The 27,092-nt window shown below is 41.8% G+C and overlaps 2 protein-coding genes across 2 annotated transcripts; both read left to right on the forward strand.

The window, feature by feature from the left end:
• The first annotated feature begins 576 nt into the window (after positions 1–576).
• On the forward strand, positions 577–7,594 carry LOC120064690 (extensin-like). Its single transcript, XM_039015311.1, has 2 exons — positions 577–1,292; positions 7,591–7,594. Exons 1-2 carry the CDS (start codon positions 577–579, stop codon positions 7,592–7,594), a joined length of 720 nt encoding a protein of 239 aa, XP_038871239.1.
• Positions 7,595–8,852: 1,258 nt separating this feature from the next.
• On the forward strand, positions 8,853–27,071 carry LOC120064691 (rap1 GTPase-activating protein 1-like). The gene is made up of 21 exons (XM_039015312.1): positions 8,853–8,870; positions 10,124–10,171; positions 10,550–10,588; positions 10,762–10,941; positions 11,296–11,399; positions 13,476–13,554; positions 13,693–13,746; positions 14,146–14,229; positions 14,471–14,571; positions 14,926–15,055; positions 18,659–18,814; positions 19,054–19,125; positions 19,222–19,308; positions 19,584–19,721; positions 20,729–20,848; positions 22,330–22,410; positions 22,996–23,105; positions 23,311–23,313; positions 25,983–26,099; positions 26,624–26,759; positions 26,898–27,071. Exons 1-21 carry the CDS (start codon positions 8,853–8,855, stop codon positions 27,069–27,071), a joined length of 2,031 nt encoding a protein of 676 aa, XP_038871240.1.
• Positions 27,072–27,092: the final 21 nt, after the last annotated feature.

The following is a 27,092-nucleotide window of genomic DNA, read 5'->3' on the forward strand; positions in this document are numbered from 1 at the left end:
ATTCTTAAATTAAAGAAGTTTGGAACCACCAAGACTATTCCTAGAGCTGGCCTCCTGGCCAAACTGAGCAATCGGGGGGGAATGCCCTTGGTCAGGGGGGTGAGCAAGAACCCGAAGGTCACTCTGACAGAGCTCCAGAGTTCTTCTGTGGAGATGGGAGAACCTTCCAGAAGGACAATCATCTCTGCAGCACTCCACCAAACATGCCTTTATGGTAGTGGCCAGACGGAAGCAACTCCTCAGTAAAAGGCACATGACCGCCTGCTTGGAGTTTGCTAAAAGTCACCTAAAGGTCTGCCAAGTTTGTAGAGTCATACCCAAGAAGACTCGAGGCTGTAATCATTGCCAAAGGTGCTTCAACAAAGTGCTGTATGGGATAGTGTTTATATTGATGAGGGACAAAAAAACATTTAATCCATTTTAGAATAAGCCTGTAATGTACTAACATTTGGAAAAAGTCAAGGGGTCTGAATACTTTCCGAGTCCACTGTAGGTACAGTAGCACAACTGTCTACCTCTTCCTGATAGTTTTTTTTTCTTCTTCTTACAATACAAAATCCACATACAAATGACATCATGCAGACGCTCTCAAACATCCACAACATCACCCCTGCCCAGACCCACCTACTTACACCCCCAACTCCAGCGCCCACATCACCCCTGCCCAGACCCACCTACTTACACCCCCAACTCCAGCGCCCACATCACCCCTGCCCAGACCCACCTACTTACACCCCCAACTCCAGCGCCCACATCACCCCTGCCCAGACCCACCTGCTTACACCCCCAACTCCAGCGCCCACATCACCCCTGCCCAGACCCACCTGCTTACACCCCCAACTCCAGCGCCCACATCACCCCTGCCCAGACCCACCTGCTTACATCCCCCAACTCCAGCGCCCACATCACCCCTGCCTAGACCCACCTGCTTACACCCCCAACTCCAGCCCCCACATCACCCCTGCCCAGACCCACCTGCTTACACCCCCAACTCCAGCGCCCACATCACCCCTGCCCAGACCCACCTGCTTACACCCCCAACTCCAGCGCCCACATCACCCCTGCCCAGACCCACCTGCTTACACCCCCAACTCCAGCGCCCACATCACCCCTGCCCAGACCCACCTGCTTACACCCCCAACTCCAGCCCCCACATCACCCCTGCCCAGACCCACCTGCTTACACCCCCAACTCCAGCGCCCACATCACCCCTGCCCAGACCCACCTGCTTACACCCCCAACTCCAGCCCCCACATCACTCTCTGCCACATGGCCTCAAACTGCACCATTTTGTTTGCTTTCTTTTGTTGCATCAAACTGCCCCTGATTGCTTTTGTGTTTAGGCTACTTTCAATGGCAATAAAGATCTATTCTCTCTCAATGTGTTTAAATGTCAATAGTTGATGTCTACGGTGCCTTCAGAAAGTATTCACACCACTTGACTTTTTCCACATTTTGTTTTGTTACACCCTGAATTTAAAATGGATTACATTGAGATTTTGGGTCACTGATCTACACACAATATCCCATAATGTCAAGGTGGATTTTTTATTTTAATTTACATTTTTACAAATTAATTACAAATGAGAAGCTGAAATGTGTTGAGTCTATCAGGTTTGAAGGTAAGACCCAGATGCAGACCATGTTGAAGAAACATAGTTTAATATTCCACCAGGGGCAGGCGATAGACAGGTCTAGACAGGCAGGGGTCAGTAAACCAGAGGTGGGGCAACGGTACCGGGTGGCAGGCAGGCTCAGGCTCAGGGTCAGGGGCAGGCAGAGTGGTCAGGCAGGCGGGCTCGGAGTCAGAACAGGCAAGGGTCAAAACCAGGAGGGTGAGAAAAGAGACGGGAAAAAGCAGGAGCTGAGACACAAAACGCTGGTTGACTTCAACAAACGAACTGGCAACAGACAAACAGAGAACACACAGGGAATAATGGGGAAGGTGGGCGACACCTGGAGGGGGGTGGAGACATTCACAAAGACAGGTGAAACAGAGTCAATAATAATTCAACCCCTTTGTAATGGCAAGCCTAAAAGAGTACAGGAATACAAATTTGCTTAACAAGTCACATAATAAGTTGCACGGACTCATTCTGTGTGCATTAATAGTGCTTAACATGACAACACCATCTCTGTACCACACACACACAATTATCAGTAAGGTCCCTCAGTAGAGAAGTGAATTTCAAGGAGAGATTCAACCACAAAGACCAGGGAGGTTTTCCAAAGCCTTGAAAAGAAGGGAACCTATTGGTAGATGGGTGAAAATACAAAAAAGCAGACACTGAATATCCCTTTGAGCATGGTGAAGTTGTCAGTTACGCTTTGGATGGTGTATCAATACACCCAGTCACTACAAAATGCAGGCGTCCTTCCTAACTCGTTTGCCGGAGAGGAAGGAAACCGCTCAGGGATTTCACCATGAGGCCAATGGTGATTTTAATACAGTTACAGAGTTTAATGGCTGTGATAAGAGAACATTTAGGATGGATAGTTACTCCGTAATACTAACCTAAATGACAAAGTGAAAGGAAGGAAAAATATTCACAAACATGCATCCGGTTTGCAATAAGAGGAAACTCTGGTTCAGTCTTGCTTACCAAGAAGACATTGAATGTTCCTGAGTGGCCTGGTTACAGTTTGACTTAAATCGGTTTGAAAATCTATGGTAAGACTTGAAAATGCCTGTCTAGCATTTAAAAAAAAATAATGGCCAAATATTGTACAATCCAGGTATGCAAAGCTCTTAGAGATATACCCCAAAACACTCACAGCTGTAGTCAATGTCAAATGGGATTCTAACATGTATTGACTCAGGGGGTTGAATACTTAGCTAACCAAGATATATTAGTGTTTTATTTTTCATAATAAAAATAAAAAAACAATTTTTCTTCCACTTTTACATTACAGAGTATTGTGTGTGGATCGTTGACAAAAAAGGACAATTAAATATATTTGAATCCCACTTTGTTACATAACAAAATGTGTAAAAAGTCAAGGGATGTGAACACTTTCTGAAGGCACTGTATTACCCTGTAGCCTTGCGTCTAATAATAATACACTGATATGTTCTCAAACATTTGCACACATCTTTACAATATCGACAGGGTTTACCTTTTTTAGGATATTACTGCTGAACCCAAGTTTGGTTATTTAATATAAAGTCTGAGTATACAGACTGACAAATGAGATGTAGTACATTCTAAAGAGCCTATACCAGGGATTGGCAACTTTTATAACTCATTTCATGCAATTCTACATATTTTGCCATAGGGTGGAGGCTAATGTTTTCAGTTTTTAATATAATAACTAATTTACCAATCTAAATCAATTTAGCTGACATTGGCTAATTGAGTGTCTGCTTATGCACAGCAAAATATTGAAATTGCACCTAATGTATTCTACTACTCTAACTCCCAACAGTAAGTAGATACCCAGACGGAGTTTTTTAAATTTTATTTATAGGTCCGCGGGCCGCCAGTTGCCCATCCCTGGCCTGTACAATGTGTTCTCCTACAACATCCAACTTCATCTGCTGCCATTAATGCAAATGTACGCTTCGCTCAAAGCTCTTCCTACAGTACAACAAAAGGTCCTTCACAGTAAAGTGTCTCCATTTTATTTAAGGACATCAATCGGTATTAGAGGTTTAATGCTGCATACATAGCCTCCTCATCATAGAAACTCAGAACTCTCCCCTCTAGTGTTTTTACCATTGATTTTCTCTCTGCAGAAATGTATTTTGGTGGATGAACTGACAGTGTTCATCTTCTTGTACAACTGCAGCGCCATTAGAAAATGAACCCAAGCGGTTTTCATTGAGAGGTTTCTGAAATGTGTTTCCCTTTGGTAGGAAGTAGGTCAGTATTGGTTGTAAATGTGATAGTGGGACAGTACCAGAAAGAGGAGGAGTTCCATAAAATACACAAGTGTACACTTTCACATAACAATACAACTAGACTCTTCCCCTTTCTCTCCCTCTTTCTCTTTCTCTTACTCACACATACAACCCAATATACTACAGAATGTTTACCCTTCTTGTTGTTCTGAAAGTTGAAGAGATGAGATGTTGATACCCTGATCTTAGACCCTGGACCTTGCAGTATCAGCAGACCCTCTTTGGGCTCCTGCAGCCTGCTGAGTCATCTGAGACCAGGCCCATTAAAACTTTCACAGGGTCAATAAAGGCCCCTGGAGAAAAGGGCTGTGTGTCAATACAGGAAGAAGGAGGGTCTTACTGTAACAACAGAGCACATCAATAAATTGAGCATTTGCTTCTTCAGTTCATGGAAGCAGTTTATACACGTTATTCAGACTGGAAGGTTACTTTACAGTGTAAATAAGCTCGTTTTGAGCACAGACTGCTGTATGTACAGAATGTATATTTATGATATGTGTTTAGCTCAGAGGATGTGTGGACTATGGCACTCGTGGATTGTATGTTTCCATAGTTTGACAGCCGTGTGTATGATAGTTTAGACAATGTGTATTCTTGTTATCTTTAATATAGTGTTTATTTTACCTTTATTTTAACAGGGAAGACATATTGATACCTAAGTCTCAATTCCAAATGTGCTCTGTATAATACTATAAATATACGATATGCATAAACATTTAATACAAAAACACAGTCATTGTTAGCACAAATAAAACATCACATATCACCAGTGTGATAATTATTTTAGCTAGACCATTTGACTGTGTAGTTGTTTGTAGTGTGTGGTGGAGAAACAAGCTTTATGTTAAGTGCATTTATTGGGGAAATGCTGTAGAGTGGGAAAGGCCTCTGATGATTGTTTATGAGTTCATGGTGCTTTTGTCCTCAGAGAGAGAGAGAGACTCCAGGACTCACACTATTTGACACAGAGGTGAAATACCTGCTATATGCTGATGACTTGGTACTTCTATCACCAACCAAAGAAGGTCTTCAACAGAACATTAATATTCTAGAGCAATATTGCCATAATTGGGCCCTGGCAGTAAATTTCCCAAAAACTAAAATCATGATTTTCCAAAAACAAAACAGATGTCAGAAACACAAATATAAATTCACCCTGAACAACACCATCATTGAACACACAAAAAATTACACCTACCTTGGTCTGACCATATCTGCATCGGGAAACTTTAATAGGGCAGTGAATGCACTCAAAGAAAAAGCCCGCAGAGCATTGTATGCAATAAAAATGAAATTATTCAAAATCAACATCCCAATTAGAATTTGGACCAAAATATTTGACAGTGTAATCCTACCAATAGCTCTTTACGGAAGTGAGGTTTGGGGGCCACTCAATAAACTGGACTTTAAAATGTGGGACAAACATCCAATTGAAACCCTACATGCAGAATTCTGTCGGAAAATCCTACAAGTCCAGAGAAATACACCAACTAATGCATGTAGGGCAGAATTGGGCCGCTTTCCAATAATAATGAAAATACAGAAAAGATCATTAAAATTTTGGCTACATCTAAATTCAAGTCCAAATTCGAGTCTGCAATTTAAAGCACTTCAAACCCAAGAGCTGAGCCCAGAAACGAGCCCTCTCAGTCAGCTGGTGTTGGACCTCACCAACCAAGCAGACACCAGCACTGCTTCAAAAGAAAGAATTCCAATAAACAAAATCATGAACAAATCAAAGGACTCATATTTACAACATTGGAAAAACGAAACAAAATCCCAAAGCCGACTAAATTGCTATCTGACCCTAAACAGAGAATATGAATTGGCTGAATATCTCTACTCTGTCAGAGATACGAAGCAGAGACAGATCCTTACCAAGTACAGGCTGAGTGACCACCGATTGGCAATAGAAACCGGCAGACATAAAAAGACATGGCTACCCAAAGAGGAGCGTGTATGTGGTCACTGCCTGACAGGGGACGTAGAAACAGAGATGCACTTTCTCCTTTACTGTGATAAATATTCCTCACCAAGAGATTCATTATTCACAGAAATGACTACATTTATTCCAAATTTTAACTTATTAAACCCAGAGGAAAAACTAAAAATACTCATGGGCGAAGGAGCAATGGCTTCTCTTGCAGCCAAATATGTATTTACCTGCCATAGCCTGAGGGACACTGAATAATAATATCTGCATAGTAAGAAGTAACTTACTTATTGTGACTGTTATTGTTATTACTGTTATTGTTATTAGTATTATTATTGTTGTTTATCATTCCAAATAGTAATGGTATGGGTGGTAATGGTAATGATAGCAGTTTAATGATGGTGGTGGTGGTAGTGGTGCATTACACCATACATTACATTCGACTATTGACTGTTACCATTTTATTGTTACTATTTTTATATTTAATTTTGTATTATTATTTACTGCCATTCTATATTATTGTTTGTCATTGTTTTAATTGTATTACAATGTATATTGTATACATTGTTGCTTTGGCAATATTGACACAATGTTTTTCATGCCAATAAAGCAGCTTGAATTTGAATTTGAATTTGAGAGAGAGAGAGAGAGAGAGAGAACATTTGAAATGTCTCTATTCCTTTGTTTACTGTACATGTTTTATTGTTTATTTCACTTGTATTTATTGTCTATTTCACTTGCTTTGGCAGTGTTAACAAATGTTTCCCATGCCAATAAAGCCCTTTGGATTGAGAGAGAGAGGGGGGGAAGGCCAGAAAGAGGAAGACAGTATTTTCACCATATGAAAGGGTAAAAAAGAAGACTGTACAAAGCAAGAGAGGCAGGGCAAATAAGCCGGAGAGAGGCATAGTTATTCACAGTGGGAGGTGGAGAAACGCAGTGCCTCTCTCTCTCTCTACTTCCTAGAGAACAGACAGAGTGTGTGAAAAGAGGAAGAGAGGGGGAGGATCTTTACAGTCAGGCACATGCTCACACAGATATAGTACATACAGACCTATACCCACAGACACACCCATGCATTCTAATGGGCATGCAGAGCTATTTAGACATGAGACACAGCAGCAGTTCCTGTTGTGTTTTTAGATGCAGTAGAATACAGAGTGTAAAGTGACAGTAGTAGTCAGGCCTCTGACCATCTGGTCACTACACACACAGAGAGACAAATATACCAGTACACTGGAGTTTTGAAGTTATGAATGACTTCAGGATGACTAAGAGTGGCCATGTGTTCCTCAGTCCTGCGGTTATTACACGGGGCCAGAGGAGACGACACAGCGATGTAAGTATTTATTCTTACTGTTCTCAATGAGTAAGAGACTGAGTGATTCTGTAGTGCAGATCACTGTGATCTTAGATATCTTTCAGTGTAGTGTTACTCTAAATGCATATTTGATCGACATTACTCTGTAGCAGTCAGAACAGCTGTTCTCACCTGAAGTCACAGCTGTGTCTTATCATTCATATTAATTTGTTGATTTCTCATGAGCACAGAGATTGGTTGAACATGACAGATGTATGATCAACTCATTTGGTTAGCTTGGTTTTGATAGAACAGTTTACAGTAGCTACAGAGACAATTGAGAGTCTAGTATAGGAGGCCATTAGGTCAGGGTTGGTCTTTAGTGCAGTTTCCAGTCCCATCACTGTTACTCATTATCATGTCAGCACCTCTCAATGGTCTGTTTGTCTCTGGCAGATAGTTCAGTCATCCTGCACGTGCAGGCTAGGTTATTACTGCACAGTCACAGATTTGGTGAGGTGAATATTTGTGTATGAAAAACAGTAATATCTTAGTTTTGGGTTCCGATACACTCTGGCAATTTGGTCCATGTTGGTTTGCACTTATGTTTGTTTTCAAGGCGGCAGTAGGATCTGCCAGCGTATCATATGACACTGTTTGTTCACACAGGGAACAATGGGTTGCACCCATGGCTTTATTGAGACAAGCCAATGTTGGTCAGTATGTGTGTATGTGAGTAGTGTGTGTATGCACCCTTTTAGTAAGTCCTGGTGTGCCCATAGCAAATGTATGTTGTCATGTGGAAACATCAGCTTGACACCTCATTCCACGTTTGTTACATGGTACAGAGAGGGCCTCTCTGCACAACAATCTGGGCTATCATTGGCTATGTGACGCTCTAGGTCACAAAGGCTTTAATTGGTAACTCCCCTAGCCGATGCGTTGTGGTCAGGGTGGAGCTGCCCAGCATCAGGGTAGCAGGTTCTATGGAGAACAACTGCCTGGCTGTGGCTATTACTTCTCTTACTCTGTATGAATGTCTCTTATCTGGGATAGAATGGATCCTGCAGTTAATGGGAGCTGATAGTGGAGTTGTACAGTAGACTTCTATTGATTGTAAATGAACAGGGCTGGCAGACGGAGGGTAATATTAGAACCAGTTTGTAAAGCCAGGTATCTCATTTGTTTTCATTTGCTGACAGACATCTACTCTCCCCATTCCATGTTGATCTAATAGGCTAAGTGTATTACGGTCACTCATCAACACACCTTGAGTATCCAGAGTTAACACACAGTGCCAGGAAGTCAGCTGAGGTGGTTAGTGGCTGTTTTCAGCCTTAATATTCCTCCACCGCCTTTAGAGGCACTGGGCTGCACTCCTTCAGAGGAATATATATGTTTCCAGGAGATTGTTTTCCAGTGTGGAGGAGCAATTCAGTGAATACTGAATGGAGTCTCAGTTGGGCTGGGGTGGTGTGACAGGCCTGGGAAAGAAGTGCAGCACATCGATGCCATGGAGGAGTCAGAGGCAGGTTGTAAAGAAAATAGGACTTGGATCAGCAAAACTGCCAGCTCCATATCCACAAATGTTTTGGGATGAACACAAGAGAAATCTCATGTGAAGACCACTGCAGAGCCAGCATATTTTACCAGTCAGTAAACCACTCTCCCTCTTCGATTTGTCTGTCTCTCTCCCTCAGACCTCGGACCTATTTGCAATGATCGAGAGGATGCAGGTACAGTAAGTGGTCTGAGAGCTCTGCTGTATACTATCCTCACTGCTTTGTCTTCTTTGTAGTTTCTCCTCTGTGCTCTGAGAGGCCGAGATGGAAAGTGTCTTTGTCCTGTTTCCGGTTTACAACATTTGTGCTTTATTTGTTGTGTAACACTGTTAGGGTTTAGGAGACAAAGCCAGCTCATATTCTTATTCATTTGATGAGCACAGCGTAGTAGAGTATATAAGTGAAGCAGATCTTAGATGGTTTGATGAATTATGAGTGCTACTACTATACTGCATAATACGTACTGGGTCTTCGTATTGGAATATTCCCTCTGTATCTACGTTATCAGCTCAAAGAGCTATCAGCCTTTAAGAGCCTATCAACGTCTCTATCTCTATGTGTAGCAAAGCTAATTCTAAGCTATAAACTGTCCCTGTTGGAACAGTGACCAATTTGCTCCTTGTGTGAAGCACTGGGCTTTTTAACTGCTTCTGTTTCAGTTACTTTACTCACTCTGATTATCTCAATCTTGTGTGTTTATATGTATCTCCATTAGCTGTTGCATAAGCCCCAGCTACTGTATTCTTCCTGGGGTCCACAAACATAAAAACATAAAAGCGCAACATAATACACTACAAAAGAAAAATAATAGAACATAAACAATTACATATCATACATATTATGCAAATCCAAAACCAACTATATACAGAAAATGCGGGACGTTAAGGTCGTTTGCCGTGAGGTGCTGCTTGATTTGTCTTTTAAAGCTCATCTTGCTGTTCGCTTGAGCAAGCTGCGATGGAAGAGCGTTGCATGCCACCACTGCTCTATACAGTACTGTTCGATGCCCCAAACACGTTCTGAACGTGGGTACTGTGAATAGTCTGGGATCTGCCTGTTGATGACACCTTCCCTGTTGTCCCCTGTCTTTCACACTGTCACTCCTCTGCTTCAGTTACTACCCTCTCTTTTCTCTTCCACTTACATTTGAATTCTCTCTGCTTCCTCATGATGCTACATATGTCTAGTTGATATGTTGAAACAATGTATTGCCCTTCATCTGAAAGCTTCTCATGTCTCTCTTTTCCTTTGTACCTGTAATGCCAAGGTTAGTTATAGAGGAACATTTGATACATTATGAACTTGAATATTAAACATTTTAAAAAGTGAAATTGGAGTAAGAAGTCTAATATTTTGTGCAGCTGTGTGAGTGTGTGTGTACTGTGTATATCACCTGTCCCCTGGCATGCCTCTATCTCCCTCCACAGGGCAGCAGAATGGACGAGCAGAGATGCATCCTCCCTCCACCCCTCAAAGTGAGTCTAGGAACGGTAGACTTTGTAACATATCCTCAGCGGGTTGACAGTCTGTATCCAAACAAAGAAATGCTCACTAAGGCCCTGAGTGTCACAATAGGGGATAATTCAGATGTGAATACATTGTTGAGTTTATTGTGTTGGCCACTCTAAAAATTGTGCCGTTTTAGTTGGGTTTCCCACTCAGAGTTAAAGTGGTTTCAGTCCATGATGTAATGTAGGTTCCTTTCATTTAAGTAATGGGCTTTGTAGATTGAGCATTTGTATATTGATTGATTGTGCTTTGAACACAAAAGTCACATGCTACATTTATGAGGGCACTATGATGGGAAATAGAACAATGTTGTTCATCAGTATGACATGTGATTTTCTCTGCAGACAGAGGAGGACTATATCCCTTACCCCAGCGTTCACGAGGTACAAACAATCTGAAACTGAAATCTGTCTCGCATATAGAGTTTTGAGATACGTCATAAACATTCTGTGTGAACCCATAGTGTGGTAACCCTTTATCTGCTGTTGAATTTAATTCCATGTTTTGTGTTTATTTTCATGTAACCGTTAACCTGTGTCATCATGGTTGATATCAGGTCCTGGGTCGTAGGAGCCCCTTCCCCCTTATCCTGCTGCCTCAGTTTGGAGGCTACTGGATCGAGGGGACCAATCACAAATCCAGTGCCACGCCTGAGCAGCAGCCATGTGCTGCCTCCCACATCAAGCTGGAGACCAACAGCATTGCCAAGATCTACAGGAAACAGTTCATGGGCAAGGTGAGCATAGTCTTATAGGCTCCCCATGTTTTTCTGGAGTATTCATTCCAGCTGAAATTGGAATAGATTGAAACTGAAATGGAAATAGAAGGAAGTATGTTTTTTGCTAGCTCAGATTCCCTCAGCTTGCTTACATAACAGGGTGAGCCTACATCCATTCATTATCCTGGGGGGAGACTGTGTTTCTAACAAATGAAAGTATTTTCTGTATTTACCACTGTTAGGTTGGAGGAGCTTCTGTCTGTTTGAGCAGTGGAGCTGAGGGGGACTAGGCCAGTCAGAGAATTAATGAACAAGTGCCTGAGGCATGGATGAGTTGTTATCTGAGGGGATCTCCTGGTAATGTCTCTATAGGAACACTTTAACTACTACTCCATGGACACTGCCCTGGGCCACCTGGTCTTCTCCATGAAGTATGACGTCATCGGGGACCAGGAGCACCTCCGCTTGCTGCTAAGGTAACAATTATCTTTATCTCTCCCCTGCCACCTCCCTCTCTACACATTATCTCCTCTCCTGTTTCTTTTCTCTATTGCCCACTGCCGTTCTCCCCCATCCTCTTATGTCTCCAGCACTCTTTTTATTTCTCTCCCCATGTGCCGCTCTTTTCCTCTCTCTCTCTTTCTTTCTATTTCTTTCCCATGAACCTCTCTCTCACTCTCTCGCTTTCTCTCTCTCGCTCTCTCTCCCTCTGTGTATTTCTCTCCCTTTGTGGCCTCCTCTCAGGCTCTCTTCACCTAGTGTGCAGTACAAATACTGTTCCAGGACAGTATAGTCAATAATGGACTGCAGGCGCTTGACCACCATGAAGTGCTCAATAACACCTGACCCAGAGTAGAGGAGAGGGCATCGGTCTGCTTCAGCCTCTAAGCAGTCCTGTCCACATTTCCATCCCTATCGAGGTCCACTATGTGGTCAGAGAGAGGTTAATTTAGCTCAGGGTTAGCACTCTAGCCTTAAACACAGGCCACTGAAATTCTCAACTCCTCCCCGTTATAACACTAATGATAAAGTAGCAAGGCGGGAGGCAGCACTCAACGCTCCATAAAAGCTGTGAATGAATTTTACAACCCTAGAGAGAGGACTCAAGCAGTAGCGGCTGTTTTTCCTCCTCCCACTTGATGGAAGAAAGAAGCTGGCGAGCGGGTGGCCCACCTGCTGTCTAATGATCAGCTGGGCAGTTTCCATGCTTCTGGTACAGTCACCACCTCAGTTACGTCAAATACCAACATTCACTGAGTTGGCTCAAGACGTATACTGAGAAATGCCCCATGAAGACAGAAAATATTGAGACGGGGCTCTCTATTCCAATGTGGCCTGAGTTTGCAGGTGGTGTATGGCTGAGAGTAGTTGTGTTAGTTAGTGTGCTCAGTTTGCAGGTGGTGTATGGCTGAGAGTAGTTGTGTTAGTTAGTGTGCTCAGTTTGCAGGTGGTGTATGGCTGAGAGTAGTTGTGTTAGTCAGTGTGCTCAGTTTGCAGGTGGTGGTGTTTCACAAACACTAATATATTAAGTCCAGCATAAAAAATGGCGAAGATCAACTTAATTTAATCAAATCTAGAACTGATATTGTACATTGGATCTACTTAATAGTTCTGATGAGTTACTTTTATTGATCGTGTCTTAGTGTTAAAAATGGCTTTACATATTTAATCACTTTACATTTGTATCCAGGAATTGTTGAGCGCAGTGCTCATTCCACTAACACTAATTGGAGGTAAAGCTGAAAGCATTGTAGCTTAATGTAGTTGCCTCTGTCAAAAGTGGATCGCATGATGTCACTAATTGTGAGAATGGGTGGTCTCATCATTGATTGTCATTTCCCCAACGGTTTTGATATCCGTTCATCATGATCCATTACACCTCAAAGCATATCAAATTGTTTGATACTAATATAGAAATGTGCTTTTCATTCTTCAAACATGCATACAACATTGTGTAAAAGTATCGTAAAGTTGAACAAAACAAAATGACCCACAATCCTCTGAAAACAGAGCCACATGGCAAGTTGTTGGAAGAACTTAAAATTCCTAAGATGAAAGGAAATATTATGAAAATTGAGTAAGTTAAACACAATTTCCCTTGTAGTTGTTTTTACACACAAATAGTTGTTTATATTATGCATTTATCTTATGTTGAATTCATTTTTTTTTAGGTTGGTTGAACAAGTGAAGTACTAATTATATTCAAGTAAATGTTTTTATGGCAAAATAATGATATTTTCAAGAATAATTTAATAACCACCTGAATAATTTTGTACAGTGCCGGTCTGAACAGTTTGTGTTGCTCATAGTTGGCTGTGGCAAGGCAGGCTATGCAAATCACCATTGTGTCCCCACAGCATCCAAGGGAAGATTCTCTACAATAGTTCTGCATCACATTTGCATCAGCAGGGATGTCAACAAAATGGGAAGAAAACACATTTGAAATGGCACCAAAGTGTTGAAGGGTCTTGACATGGAAAACAAATATAATCCCCTCTCTGGAAACAGAATGGTGAATATCTATGTGACTGTTCTAACATTTTGTCTTTTAGGACCAAATTAAAAACCCACCATGATGTGATTCCTATCTCTTGCCTGACTGAGTTCCCCAACGTGGTCCAGATGGCCAAGGTAGGATGACAGAGCCTAGAGGACATGTTGTGGACAATGGTTGGAAAGGGACTTCATAGATGTGGAGTTGAAACAAAAGTTATTGTATAAAGTTGCAATGGCAGGAGGAAAAGTTGAAAGTACATTTTTATTTTGCAGCTGGTGTTTGAAGAGGTAAACGTGGACAGATTTTACCCAGTCCTCTACCCGAAGGTAGGCTCTGTATTCATCGTGAAATGTACAATGGAGTAGCAAACTATTTTAATACTTTTGTATTATACAGTAATATTATGGTCCAGCAAGGAGCATTTATTGCTGTATTAATGTTGTATTTCTCATCTATTTATGATCCCCCCCATCACTGCTCTACATTGATGCTACACTATTAGAAAAAGAAAAGGTGCTACAGTATCTAGAACCTAAAAGGGTTCTTCGGCTGTCCCCATAGGATAACCCCTTTGTAGAACTATTTTTGGTACTAGGTAGAACCCTTTTGGTTCCAGGTAGAACTCTTTTTGGTTCCATGTGGAACCCTTTCCACAGAGGGAACCCTTTTTTCTAAGAGGTAGTCACCTTCACCTTGACTCTGCTAAATGTACTATCATTTTCCAGGCCTCAAGGCTCATTGTCACCTTTGATGAGCATGTCATCAGCAACAACTTCAAGTTTGGAGTCATTTATCAGAAGTTTGGCCAGGTGAGTGGTATATACCCTGTGGTAGTAAAATCATATAAAGTCATATATACTGTATTTATAACGGTTGATGGGTTCCTGAATTTGGAGTATTATTATGACTGTGCTACTCATCATTGCATGCCAGCTTGGCCACTGAGCTTCTCCCTCCCCAAACTAAGAGGATTTGCTGTGCTTCCTCCTGTGGAACTGTTGAGTTCAGATGTCTTACTTCCTCTTCACGGCCTTGTATTTCTCCCTGCAGACCACTGAGGAGGAGCTCTTTGGGAACAGCGACGAGAGTCCTGCTTTTGTGGAGTTCTTGGAGTTTCTGGGCGACAAGATTGAGCTCCATGACTTTAAAGGGTAAGAGTGGGCTTAGAAAGGCATTGGCATGGCAGATGATAGACTGGTCATGTCTCTTATTGATTACAATTTACTTTGACATGACTGCCTGGGTGATGACACTGCAGTCTTTCAGCCCTGGAGATAATACATCTATGTTTATTACCGTAGTTCTGTTCTTATTCTCTCAATTTAGAGCAATATAATATTCTTAGTGCTACTGACATTATGATTGAGTGGAAGGGAATAAATGCCCTTCGCATTCACTGCATGATGGATGAGACAGAGTGGTGTGGATGGGCTGTCTGGTTGCACTAAGACTGAGACAACCTGTGCTGCTGCTGTAACAGTCTGGTTCACACTCTGGCTCTGCAGGTTCAGAGGGGGACTGGACGTCACCCATGGCCAGACAGGAACAGAGTCAGTCTACACTAACTTTCACAACAAGGAGATCATGTTCCACGTGTCCACCAAACTGCCATACACAGAGGGAGACACCCAGCAGGTAACTGTCTCAGTCAACTCACAGGCCCTATCCTGTCTGTCATTATGTCTGTCAGTAGCTGTAGATTGGCTGTAAATTCTATCTACTTAATTTCTATTGAGTAACATCACTGGGTAATAAGTACCGGTTTGTAAAATCTGTGGCAAAAAAAAATTGCCCGAGGGACTAGCCACCATGAACAACAATATGATGCTTTTTTCCTGTTATTCTTTTCTCCTGTTGGTGTCCTCAGTGACCCTGTCTGCTTTGACCTGAAGGGGCTATTTTTCATGACAAGTTGTAACTTCCGTGAAGATGGATGTGGAGTAGCTAGGCATGAGCAACATGTAGTTTCCAATTTGATGACAGTCTGGTGGCTTAATGCTTTATCCTGCTGTTTTGAGTGATTTTAGCTACCTCACCTTTCCCCCTGGGAGAATCATCCCAAGGAGAGTCCATATTCTCAGCAGACGAATGAGCAACAGAGCTGAGCCATGTGGGCACAGAGAAGATAGCCTTGTAGGCAAAGACGAGCAGAGATTCAGTGTGACACCAAAGAGATACAGGCAAAGATGAACAGACACAATGTGTTGAGAGGAAGAGGAAGGGAAACAACTAGCAGTCCAAAGTGGAGGTTTACTTGGCGTTGAGCCTGTGTTGAGATCATTATTGAGTGTCTGTGTTTCACCATGGTTATACATGACAGCTCTCACTCCCTTGTTGTCCATCTGCCCTCATGCATAGTGGCTGTTCTGGTACCATCTGGCCCCTACTGGCCCCTGTGTGTGTGTGTGTGTGTGTGTGTGTGTGTGTGTGTGTGTGTGTGTGTGTGTGTGTGTGTGTGTGTGTGTGTGTGTGTGTGTGTGTGTGTGTGTGTGTGGGGGGGGGGGGGGGGGGGGGGGGGGGGGGTGTGTGTGTGTGTGTGTGTGTGTGTGTGTGTGTGTGTGGGGGGGGGGTGCGTGTGTGTGTGTGGGGGTGCGTGTGTGTGTGTGTGTGTGTGTGTGTGTGTGTGTGGGGGTGCGTGTGTGTGTGTGATTATTGAATAGATATAAAGCCTCTATGATAATAACAACAATATCTTCCTTAATTCTTTAGAGCTTGAAACAGATGGTTGATTGTTCTCATGTGTAAAACACAGTGCCAAAACACAGGACTATAAAGCAATTCAGCAGCTAAAGCCCTAAAAATAAATATTTGCCTTACTGTTTTATGCATACTATCAATATGCTCTGTGCTATTTTATGGCAGAGCTTTGCTCTGCAGTGAATGTCATTAATCAACAGGTGTCATGAATATCTCCCCAATGTTCACAGGGGTGTGCAGAATAACATGTCAAACTGGTGACTGATCAGTGAGTCAACACATGTTAGAGAGCAAGTGCTAAGCTGTAGAGGCCTATAATCACAGTGCAGGGAAATATGATCTCCCAGTGACCAAAATGAGGTTGAAAAGAGGCCCAAAAATTATCAAAGATTCCAGTCACCCTAGTGACCCAAGTCATAGACTGTTCTCTCTGCTACCGTACGGCAAGTGGTACCGGAGCGCCAAGTCTAGGTCCAAAAGGCTCCTTAACAGCTTCTACCGCCAAGCCATAAGACTGCTGAACAATTAATCAACAAAAGACTGCTGAACAATTAATAAAATATTTTTTACTTTAGTTTATTTAGTATATATTTTCTTAACTCTATTTCTTGAACTGCATTGTTTGTTAAGGGCTTGTAAGTAAGGATTTTCACGGTAAGGACCTGTGGTATTTGGCACGTGACAAATAAAATTTGATTTGATTAGATTTTCCAGACGTTGAAATTAGGTTAATTTTCGGTTCTGAATTAAAGTTGAAAATACGTATTTTATAGACGTTGAAAATACGTAATTTACGGACTTTGAAAAGATGTATTTTACGGATGTTAAAAATACTTTTTTTACGGACATTGAAAATACGTCTTTTACATTTTTTCTTATTATTGTAATGAGCTCCACTCCCAAACAAGACCAATTTTGGTCGGTCCGGACCGGAAGTCTATGTGTCACAAGTTTGGACAGCACAGTACTGCACAGTACAGCAGAACACAGTACAGTACAGTACAGTAAAGTTTAGTTCAGTAGAGTACAGTACATTAGAGAACAGTACAGTAAGGGACAGTAGTGCTGAGAGATTACTACTTTTTAAGGTCGGTTCAGTTTCGGAAAATTATCACAGTTTTCAAGTTTGGTTTCGCAATTTTTTCTCAACATTAAATGTACTATGCATTATGTGGGTTGAATGCTGTAACAACACAGAATAAAACAATTAATAAAAGTCCCATGATGGTAGTGACTGCCCATTACTGCTAATCACCTGTTAAGCATAATTTATTCACATTACTTTAATAAAAATGTTCAATTGTTGTTTTTAATACATTTATTTTATTTGATGAATTTATTATTTCATTCCAAATCATCATCATCATCTCTCTATAGAGCTGCTGCCTATGCTGTCTGACAAAATCACTATTTTAGTAGTTCGTCAAAGAAAAATAAGGCATACTTTTATGACTGCTGAATACCAACTATCAATCACTTAGATCATGTATTTTCAGGTAGAGATACCTTGTGAAGCAACTGCTCTCTATCCCTCTCGATCACACATTGTTCTGTCTCTTCTCTCCCTCTCCATGTCTGCCCCACACTAACGTAGCAGGCTTAAAATAAACATACAGACCGGACAAGTAGGCGTGAAATGGATTATGGTCATTGAAGTTAATTACCACATTTTCTGCACTAGACTATGTAGAATATGTGCCTGTTGGAATCTACAACTCCCTACGACATGGCACAGTTCGAGCTTGATCTGATTTACCTCTAGAGAAACTACGCAATGCGCGCATAGAGCTCATAGAAAAAACAGAACGAAATGGAATTCAAATAATTCATGCAACGTCAATCGATTAGTTGTTTAAAATAACCGAAATGTTGGTAATCGCTCAGCACTAAAGTACAGTAAAGTACGGTAGGGTACAGTGCAGTACAATATAGTCAATTATACTGTACTTTACTCTACTGTGCTCTTCTGTACTGTACTCTACTGCATTGTACTGTACTGAAGTATATATACTCTACTTTACTGTACATTACTGTACTCTACTGTACTATACTCTAATTTACTGTTATGTACTGAACTGTTCTGTTCTGTACTGTACTCTGCTGTGCTGTACTGTACTGTGGTGTACTGACTGTCCGCACTTCTGAAACTTAGACATCTATGATTTGTTCAAATTTGGTCCAGTTCAGATTTGAAGGGACGTCTGTGGACATTGAAATCAAGGCCAGTCAAGGTCTTTTCAAAGTCCATGGACACCAGACGGTGCTCACTGGGCTGTCCCTTTTAGTCTCCACTCACTGAATGGGCTATAGGCTGCCCTATGCCTTTCAATATGCATCACATGACCGCAATTGTTACTTGAAAACTGCTTTTAGAGAGATGTTTCATACTTACAATTAGTAAGCACAAATTGTTTCTGTACTATGCATTTAGTGGAGTTTTTACCTGTTGAATTAATCTAGGTGTTCTTGGCTGACCTTAATGCAGTGATAAGGTTTATGTCCATAATGGAGACACTGTTGTTTGTGCTGTTGTGTTTGCAGCTGCAGAGGAAAAGGCACATAGGCAACGACATCGTGGCCATCTTGTTTCAAGAGGAAAACACGCCCTTTGTGCCAGACATGATAGCCTCCAACTTCCTGCATGCCTATGTGGTGGCGCAAGTGGAGAATGCCTGCTCAGACAACGTCACGTACAAGGTACTATAAGCCTAGGGACACTCCTCACAGTCTATAACCCTGCTCAAGCCTGCTATTTCAATACATAGAGACTCGGCCCAAGGCAACCTACATATTCCTTACTAGAAATCAATCAGTAACTGACTGCCCATTATCTTCCTCATAAAGGTTTTAGGGGCTAGCCAGTGTTATGTGATTTAGTGGTAGCATAATGGGCTGTTGTCATTTGGATAAATTTCACCTCTCTTCTACCCCTCCAGGTGTCTGTGACAGCTAGAGACGATGTGCCTTTCTTTGGACCCGCTCTACCGGACCCGGCCATCTTTAAAAAGGTGAGAAGTCATGAATCTAAGTAATGCATAAACTAGGTGAGCCCATGAGAGGGACAACATGTTCATGTAGCACTTCCTCCTCCCCTTCCTCTCCAGGGACATGAGTTCCATGAGTTCCTGTTCACTAAGCTGATAAATGCGGAGTACGCCTGTTACAAGGCTGAGAAGTTTGCCAAGCTGGAGGTGAGAGCATGAGCGTGCCACAGCATGCTGTACAGTGTGGGGGCGGAGTCACGTGGCTCTCGCTGCTCACTTTACTATGACGTCTGTCTGTGTGTTTGTAGATGCTGTATGTGATGATGAATGACTGGATCGTGTTGCTTTACATGCTCATTACAAGTGTGTGTGTACACGTGTGTGTGTGTGTGTGTATTTGTGTGTTGAACAAGTGCACGCACAAGTGTTTACATACGATTGATTTCTATAGTTCTGACTGGCGTAATGTGTGTTGTTGTCAGGAGCGCACACGGTCGGCCCTGTTGGAGACGCTGTATGAGGAGCTACACATCAACAGCCAGTCCATGATGGGCCTGGGAGGGGACGAGGACAAACTGGAGAATGGGGGTGGAGGGGGGGGCTTCTTTGAGTCCTTTAAGGTAACCCTCCACTATACGAGGTGCAAGCTTAATCGGGCACATGACATGCATGAGAGAGGTTGAATATTATTTCCTGGAAGGGATTCTGGGTATTCAAACATGAAAAATAATGCACAGTAAAGGAAGCGCCGTTGAAGATTCCATAATTAGCTGTTACCCACTTTTAGTGTCATGTGACCAGGCGAGGATCAGGGAGCATCCCTGTCAATGTGCATCCTGCAATCTGACTCTATGTCCTTCATCAATGACCATTAGGGTGGCTGAGCGTGGAGTGTGGGCAGGACAGTGTGCCATGGCAGTGGAGGAGCTGTGATTATGTGTCTTTGAAGAACGCTGTAATTGACTCTCATTAGCGAGCTGATGACGCTGCTCGCATGGCAACCCATGTGCCACTATGCACTTTTCCTCTCTGGCTCTGTCTTGTCTGTCTGTCTCTTTCTCTCTCTTTCTTTCTTTTCTCTCTCTCTATCCAGCGCCACACATTTGATTTTTTAATTAACTAGGCAAGTCCATTAAGAACAAATTCTTATTTACAATGACGGCCTAGGAACAGTGGGTTAACTGCCTTGTTCAGGGGCAGAACGACAGATTTTTACCTTGTCAGCTCGGGGATTCGATCTAGCAACCTTTCTGTTACTGGCCCAAGGCTCTAACCACTAGGCTACCTGCCACTCCACATCATTCATGGATGAGTCTACTGAGCACCTGCAAGACATTGAAGGATTATATCACTCTCCTCTGAACACCCACTCTCAGACCTCAGACTTATTTTACACTTTCCTGTCAGTGTGAAGCACTGGAACTGTCTTACACTAATAGACATCTTCTCTCTTTTGACCTCTCTTTCCCTCGCACTTATCTACACTGCCCCCAAGTGTTCAAATACGGTCCTGCATGATATCCATCACTGGTTATCATTAGAATCAGGGTTTGTGTGGTTAAGGCGAGGGTTAGGGTCCATACACACTTACCGACCGTGTCTCCTCGTCTCTCTCTGTACTCTGTAGCGGGTGATCCGCAGCAGAAGCCAGTCTATGGATGCCATGGGCCTCAGTAACAAGAAGCCACACACTGTCTCCACTAGTCTCAGCGGCAGCTTTACCGAGACCCCCAAAACCCCAGGGATAGTAAGTAACCCTTTTGGTTTTACCAGAGGCCCACGTGGGCCTAAGTACTGACTCCCCTGTAGTAAACACTGACCCTCCCCTAACAACACTCAATACATTCATACCCTATCCTCTCAGCCCTGTGGGATTGGCCTAGACTGTCTGTAGCAAACGCCTTATTCCTCCCATCCTTGTCTATCCTACCTGTGCTCAAAACCCTTTATTTAACACACTGTTTCATATATGTGCCCCCCACCTTAAACCTCATATCCGTCACCTCCATAGTTTGCCATTTTCCATGGCATTTTTAAATGAACCACTGTTAATTTCACGGTAATGATTGTCATTTTCATATCATGATAATGTCATGCTTAATCTTAAACCATATTCATTTTCATATTGTGAAACCCAGTTCACAGATCTGTTGAGGCGTAAAAGTAGGCGCTAGTGCACCTTTTTAAAAGTTTTTCTTACGTGAATGATCCCAAAGACCCTTTCTGCCCTTTTTCAGACTTAGTGGGCTTTTGACTCAGACTCTCATAACATTTTGAATCCAGATTTGCTTTCTCTGACAACCTGAGAGCCAGTTGAGAAGAGATGAGTTGAGCTGTCTGACTACCCAGAGTCCCTCCCTTGTTACCTTGCTGGCATGAGTGTTGCATGTGCTGCTGTAGCCTCTTTATGCAGCCTAGCATTGTCGCTGCATGAAGCCTATCTGGTATGGAGCTGTGGCTGGCGGCCAGTTGTGAAGACGAGAAGTTAGTACACAGTCTCCTGTATGAATGTACCTATTTCCACTGTGTGACACACACTGTTGCAGAATACTCTGACTGGCAATCCAAAGAAACAGCTGCTGTTTTTCAATTAGTTCGCCAAAGTAAATCTGCCCTTTCACATACTAACTCTTTGGATTGTGACAGACCCTCCTGTATCTCTCTCTATCTTTCATATTTTATTTTAAAAAGCCATAATCACGATAAATTGACTAAATGATCACGATAACGTTAAATTGAAGGATAAGTTTAATGCATTGTGCACCACAATATTTCCCTTAAAAATAGTACTTTGAATGTTGTTCCATTAACGATCGGCCATATTAGCAAACTGATTTCATTTTAAACATCACACTTCTCTAGTAAAGGCTACTTATCGTAGTGAACAATATCTGCAAAATGTCCACGATAAGCTGTCGGTATGGTCGGTGTCGATACTTTTTGGTTTATCATCCCAGCTCTACCAAATACAGTACGTTATGCCACTCTGTGGTCTCAGACTCTAGTCGAGCTTTCAATATGAATGGCCTTTCAATGTGTGCTCAATATGTCACCTGTCTTCTCTGTCCTATGGTATACTGTGAGCTCATGTTCTAATTTGCACCTTGCTGTTCCAATGCTACCTGCTGCATGAAATCTCATGGTGACTTCGTTTCTCTGCAACTCTCAATCTCTTTCTATTTATCCCTCTTTCTCTTTCTCTGCTTTCTACTGCCCTGTGTGATTCAGTCATTACTTGTCCCAGGGAAAAGTCCCAGTAGGTTTCATGGACGTCGCGGCAGTGCCATAGGGATAGGAACAATAGAAGAGGTTCATGTATAATTCTCCCTTCTAATTCGCTGTTTCACTGCTGTTTTCTTTGCTTATTTGTCTGGTTATCTGTCTCTTTGCATAACTCAATTACTGTTGCTTTCTGCATGAACCAATATTTTTAGATTCATTTATGAAGCAATCATTTTCAACATCTCAAGTGTGTGGTAAAACCACTGGGTTATAATAAAGCTATCATTTAGGTAATAAAGAGTTTATGAAGAGTATCCATCGCAAAAATGGAAAGGTTTGTGAGAATACTTACTGGTTTATTACCTTACTCCGTGAATCAATTCCTCTCTTTCACTCATGATGAAGTGATGGACTATCTCAAATTGTCTTTCACCAAGAAGCCGCTGTCACTTCATTTTAGTCCACCCATAACGTTTATCATGTGTTGTAGATAGCAAGTATCATATACTGAAGGCATTTGAGTCATTGTGCAGACTGGAATTCACATTTTCACTGGCTGTAAAACAGACCAAGTAATATCTTAGACAGTGTACTATAGCCTCCATGTTTTATTATAAGTCATGCTAGAGGAATATAGTACTGTGGCTGACTAACCTATCCACTACTCCCCAGTCTCTGATCATTCCTGGGAAGAGCCCCACCAGGAAGAAGTCTGGGCCTTTTGGCACCCGACGGAGCAGTGCCATCGGGATCGAGAACATCCAGGAGGTGCAGGAGAGGAGGTGAGAGGAGGGTTTGGGCTACCTGGAGATGAAAGAGGAAAATGGGGAGTGTCAGAGAAAATCGATAGAAAGAGATGGAGAAATTAAACATATCAGAAGTGCGGGCCAATACCACAAGTCACTATAAATGGCTGTCAGCTGTTACGTGATTGCATTTTACAGAAGTGTCTCAGTTGCGTTAGCATTAGTGGCTAACGTTAGATAGCAGGTTAGATTAGAGTTAGGGATAGGTTAAGGTTAGGGTTAGGTTCATGTTAGAGTAGGGTTAGCTAACATGCTAAGTAGTTGCAAAATGCTATGGTTGTGTTTAGCTAAATTTTATAATTAGCTAAGAAGCTAAAGTTGTCCCTGAGATGATTCAAACATGCAACGTTTAGGTTGCAAAACATTTGCATTATACGCCTACCTATCCTCCCCAACAACCTCCTTACTTTTGTTTCTGTCTAAAGTACCTCCCACAACATACGACATCAGATTGCCTAGTGTTTTTTTTGCCAATGGTACAACTGTTACAAACTAGTGGGTTTGTCCCGCGAATTGACACAGTTTTATGCCTCAAGAGATGGGAGACAACGGGGTAACGAGAGAGATGAGGCATTCAAATATACAGGGCTGCCAACTTTTGAAGAAATCTTGGAGTGAGATTTGTTATGTGAATTTCATTGCCCCCTGGCACAATCCTTAGAAGGGGGACTGGGAAAATTGTTCTGTTTTAAAGCTCATTTCCTGCAAATCTACGTATTTTGACATGGCTTAGGTTTATGACTAGAGTGGAAAATAACAAAATATAAACCACAGGTCAGGTGTATTCAGGATGCTTTGAACATTAAATGAACACTCAAAATTCAACAACTTTGTTACTTTTGAGATTTTTGGGGGGATCAATTTTAAAGTATGCTAATATTTGGGGGGGGGGGGGGGGGGTTTAGGTGGTTTGACACTTAATTCAGATAGTAATGAAATGAAATAGGGAGACAGGCAAATGCTAGAAACAGTGGGAAGGTTGGATTGATCCCTGTTCTCAGCTAGAAAGGTATATGCAACATGTGCCAGGGAGTGTTACCACTTCACCAAGGCTCTGCACAGCAATTGTGTTATATTAATGGTTGATGGCAGAAGGTAACCAAATCATAGATTACAGTCTCCTTGTCCATAGACTGCTTTCGAGGTAAGGACACAAGCATTTTATAATTTGGGTGAACTATCTCTTTAAAATAGGGCTGGAAGAAAATCCTGCTCGCTCTCCAGGAGGGTTGGCCACCCCTGAGTATGTTTCCCAAGTGCTGGGTGTTTGAAAATGTTCTTGTTATAACAATTAATTTCTCAAAATCACCCAATCTTCAAGAAACATCTAATAAATATCAATATTCAGGTGGTTTATACCTACTAGTTGAATATCCTTGCCATCATCTTACTCTACATAGAGAAAATATGATGTGTTTATGAGTTGTGAGTCCCTCTACCATCTCTGCCTAGCATGTGCACAATACTAAAATGTCAAAAATAATATTTGATTCCTGGAGCTTTTAATATCCAATGCTTATTTGTATTCCTTATTCAAAATTGTCCATGAATGGCTGCAAAAATAGGCATATCAACTTTCAAATATGTGATTACACTGGCAAAATTGGTAAGATGTGAATAATAAAATACGTTTGGGGAATAACAGTAGTGTTCTTGCTGACAAGCACATAAATGACCCTATATTTTAGCCATTTGTTAAGAATGAGAATTGTTTCACTGATCAGACTAAATAAAGTAAATAGATAATAAAATCTCCTGAAGACAAGATGACATGAATCTGCCCCTACACCCTAACCAAATTATTAATACATTTTTTCCGCACTCTAGAATCAAATGTACACTTTTGGGATCACAATCTGTTTGACAAAGTTATTTTCACAGTTACGAATCAGGTCACCCTACCAAACTTCCCTGCTAAAACATAACGTAGGTCTGCTGCCTTTTTGTTGCAAGTGTGGATTACATCGATTTTAGTACATGCTGTCAAAAGGTTGCATTCTGCAATAGATTTATGGACGGGAGTAACAGCAACCTAATTTTGTTCACAACATTTTACATAAAACAGTGCTACCATGCTACTCTTTTTACAGGTAAAATATATTGAAATAATATAATTGATTTGTATTTAGCCTGTTTTAGGTTAAAATAAGACAAATATAAAATCAGCGGAGAACGTTCTCTCTCCATTCAGCGCCACCCTAATCTGAGAGGCGTTTCTTTAAAACATGCATCCAATCCCCTTGATCTCTCACATAACTAGACCAATCATATGCTTTAATGTGCCATGTTTTAGAGTGCTGTGAATCGCAGGAGCAGATGGTTTGATTTCAAAACGATTTGGAGCACAGTTGAAAAGTAAACGCGCTAATGGACTAATTAGAAAAATAAAATCAGTAGTTTTCAATGAGTGACGTATAAGGTGTGAGAGTTGGCAGCTCTGAAGATATGTGAGGTCACTGCAGAGACATGTTGGTGTTTGACCGATAGGCATTAGCATCCTGATCTCAATTCAGGGGGCTTTATTGGCATGGGAAACATATGTTAACATTGCCTTAGCAAGTGAAGTAGATAATAAACAAAAGTGGAATAAACAATTAAAATGAACAGTAAACATTACACTCACACACATTCCAAAAGAATAAAGACATGTCAAGTGTCGTATTAGGTATATATATATACAGTGTTGACGATGTGCAAATGGTTCAAGTACAAAAGGGAAAATAAATAAACATAAATATGGATTGTATTTACAATGGTGTTTGTTCTTCACTGGTTGCCCTTTTCTTGTGGCAACAGGTCACAAATCTTGCTGCTGTGACTGCACACTCTGATCTCTCTCTCCACCTCCCTCAGTCGGGAAGTGTCCCCCAGCACACAGAGGACCCCAGACAGCGGACACATCTCCCAGTACCCCAAATCAGAGAACTCATCCAATCAGAGCTCACCAGAGATGCCCACCACAAGGACCAGGTGAATAGACAGCACTCAAAAGGGCTCAGTTGAACCCAGGCTGAAGAATGTGTGTGTGTGTGCACTGCAAAAAATAATGTATAATATTTCAAGATATTTTTCAAGATAATTTACCTTCATATGATGATTAAGGTAAAATATCTTGAAATAATATAATTTATTTGTATTTAGCCTGTTTTAGGTTAAAAAAAGACAAATTATATGACAATGACGTTAGATAATTTAGCTTGATACGAAACAACTAGAAAAGGGAAAAAAAGTGAATTATCACTCAATATAAGATATTTTGGCTTGTTTAGTTTGCACTTTTTGCAGTGTGTATTAGAATGGTCATTTACATTTTAGTCATTTAAGCAGACTCTCTTATCCAGGAACAATTCGGGTTAAGTGCTTTGGTCAAGGGCACATCGACAGATTTATTTACCTTGTCAGCTCGGCGATTTAAACCAACGACTTTTCAGTTACTGGCCCAACGTGCTTAACCGGTAGGCTACCTGTCACCCCAGAGTGACCCAGGTGTGTAGTTCCACCATCTGTTGCAGGGCTCCATACATCCCTGAGGCCCAGGACCTGTCCCGCTCCTCATCCAATGCTAGCAGCTTTGCCAGTGTGGTGGAGGAACACGATAATGTGTGCATCGATGAATACAACACTGTACTGGTAGGTGCCACTGTTTTCCCACCCTCACTCACTAACATACAACACACCGTAACATAGAGGTTCATGTCTATATAATTGTGACACACACTCGAAAAAGATCCTGACTGACATTTGCTCTTGTGTTTTTGTTTGTTGCAGGAGAGTCTATGCTCTTCTGGAACACCACACAAGAAGGACTCATTTGCGTACGTCTCCTGGGTAGAGGATAGTATGAGCAATACTAGTGCCACCAGCCAGGTCAGCTCTCCAGGTGAGCTTTTTAATAGTGTTTTCAATACTGCCATAAGGCTCCAAAAGTTTAGTTTGTCATGATGGCCCATCTTCTGCCCCTCC

Source organism: Salvelinus namaycush, chromosome 20 (genome assembly GCF_016432855.1).
Source record: "Salvelinus namaycush isolate Seneca chromosome 20, SaNama_1.0, whole genome shotgun sequence".
Lineage (NCBI taxonomy): Eukaryota > Metazoa > Chordata > Actinopteri > Salmoniformes > Salmonidae > Salvelinus > Salvelinus namaycush.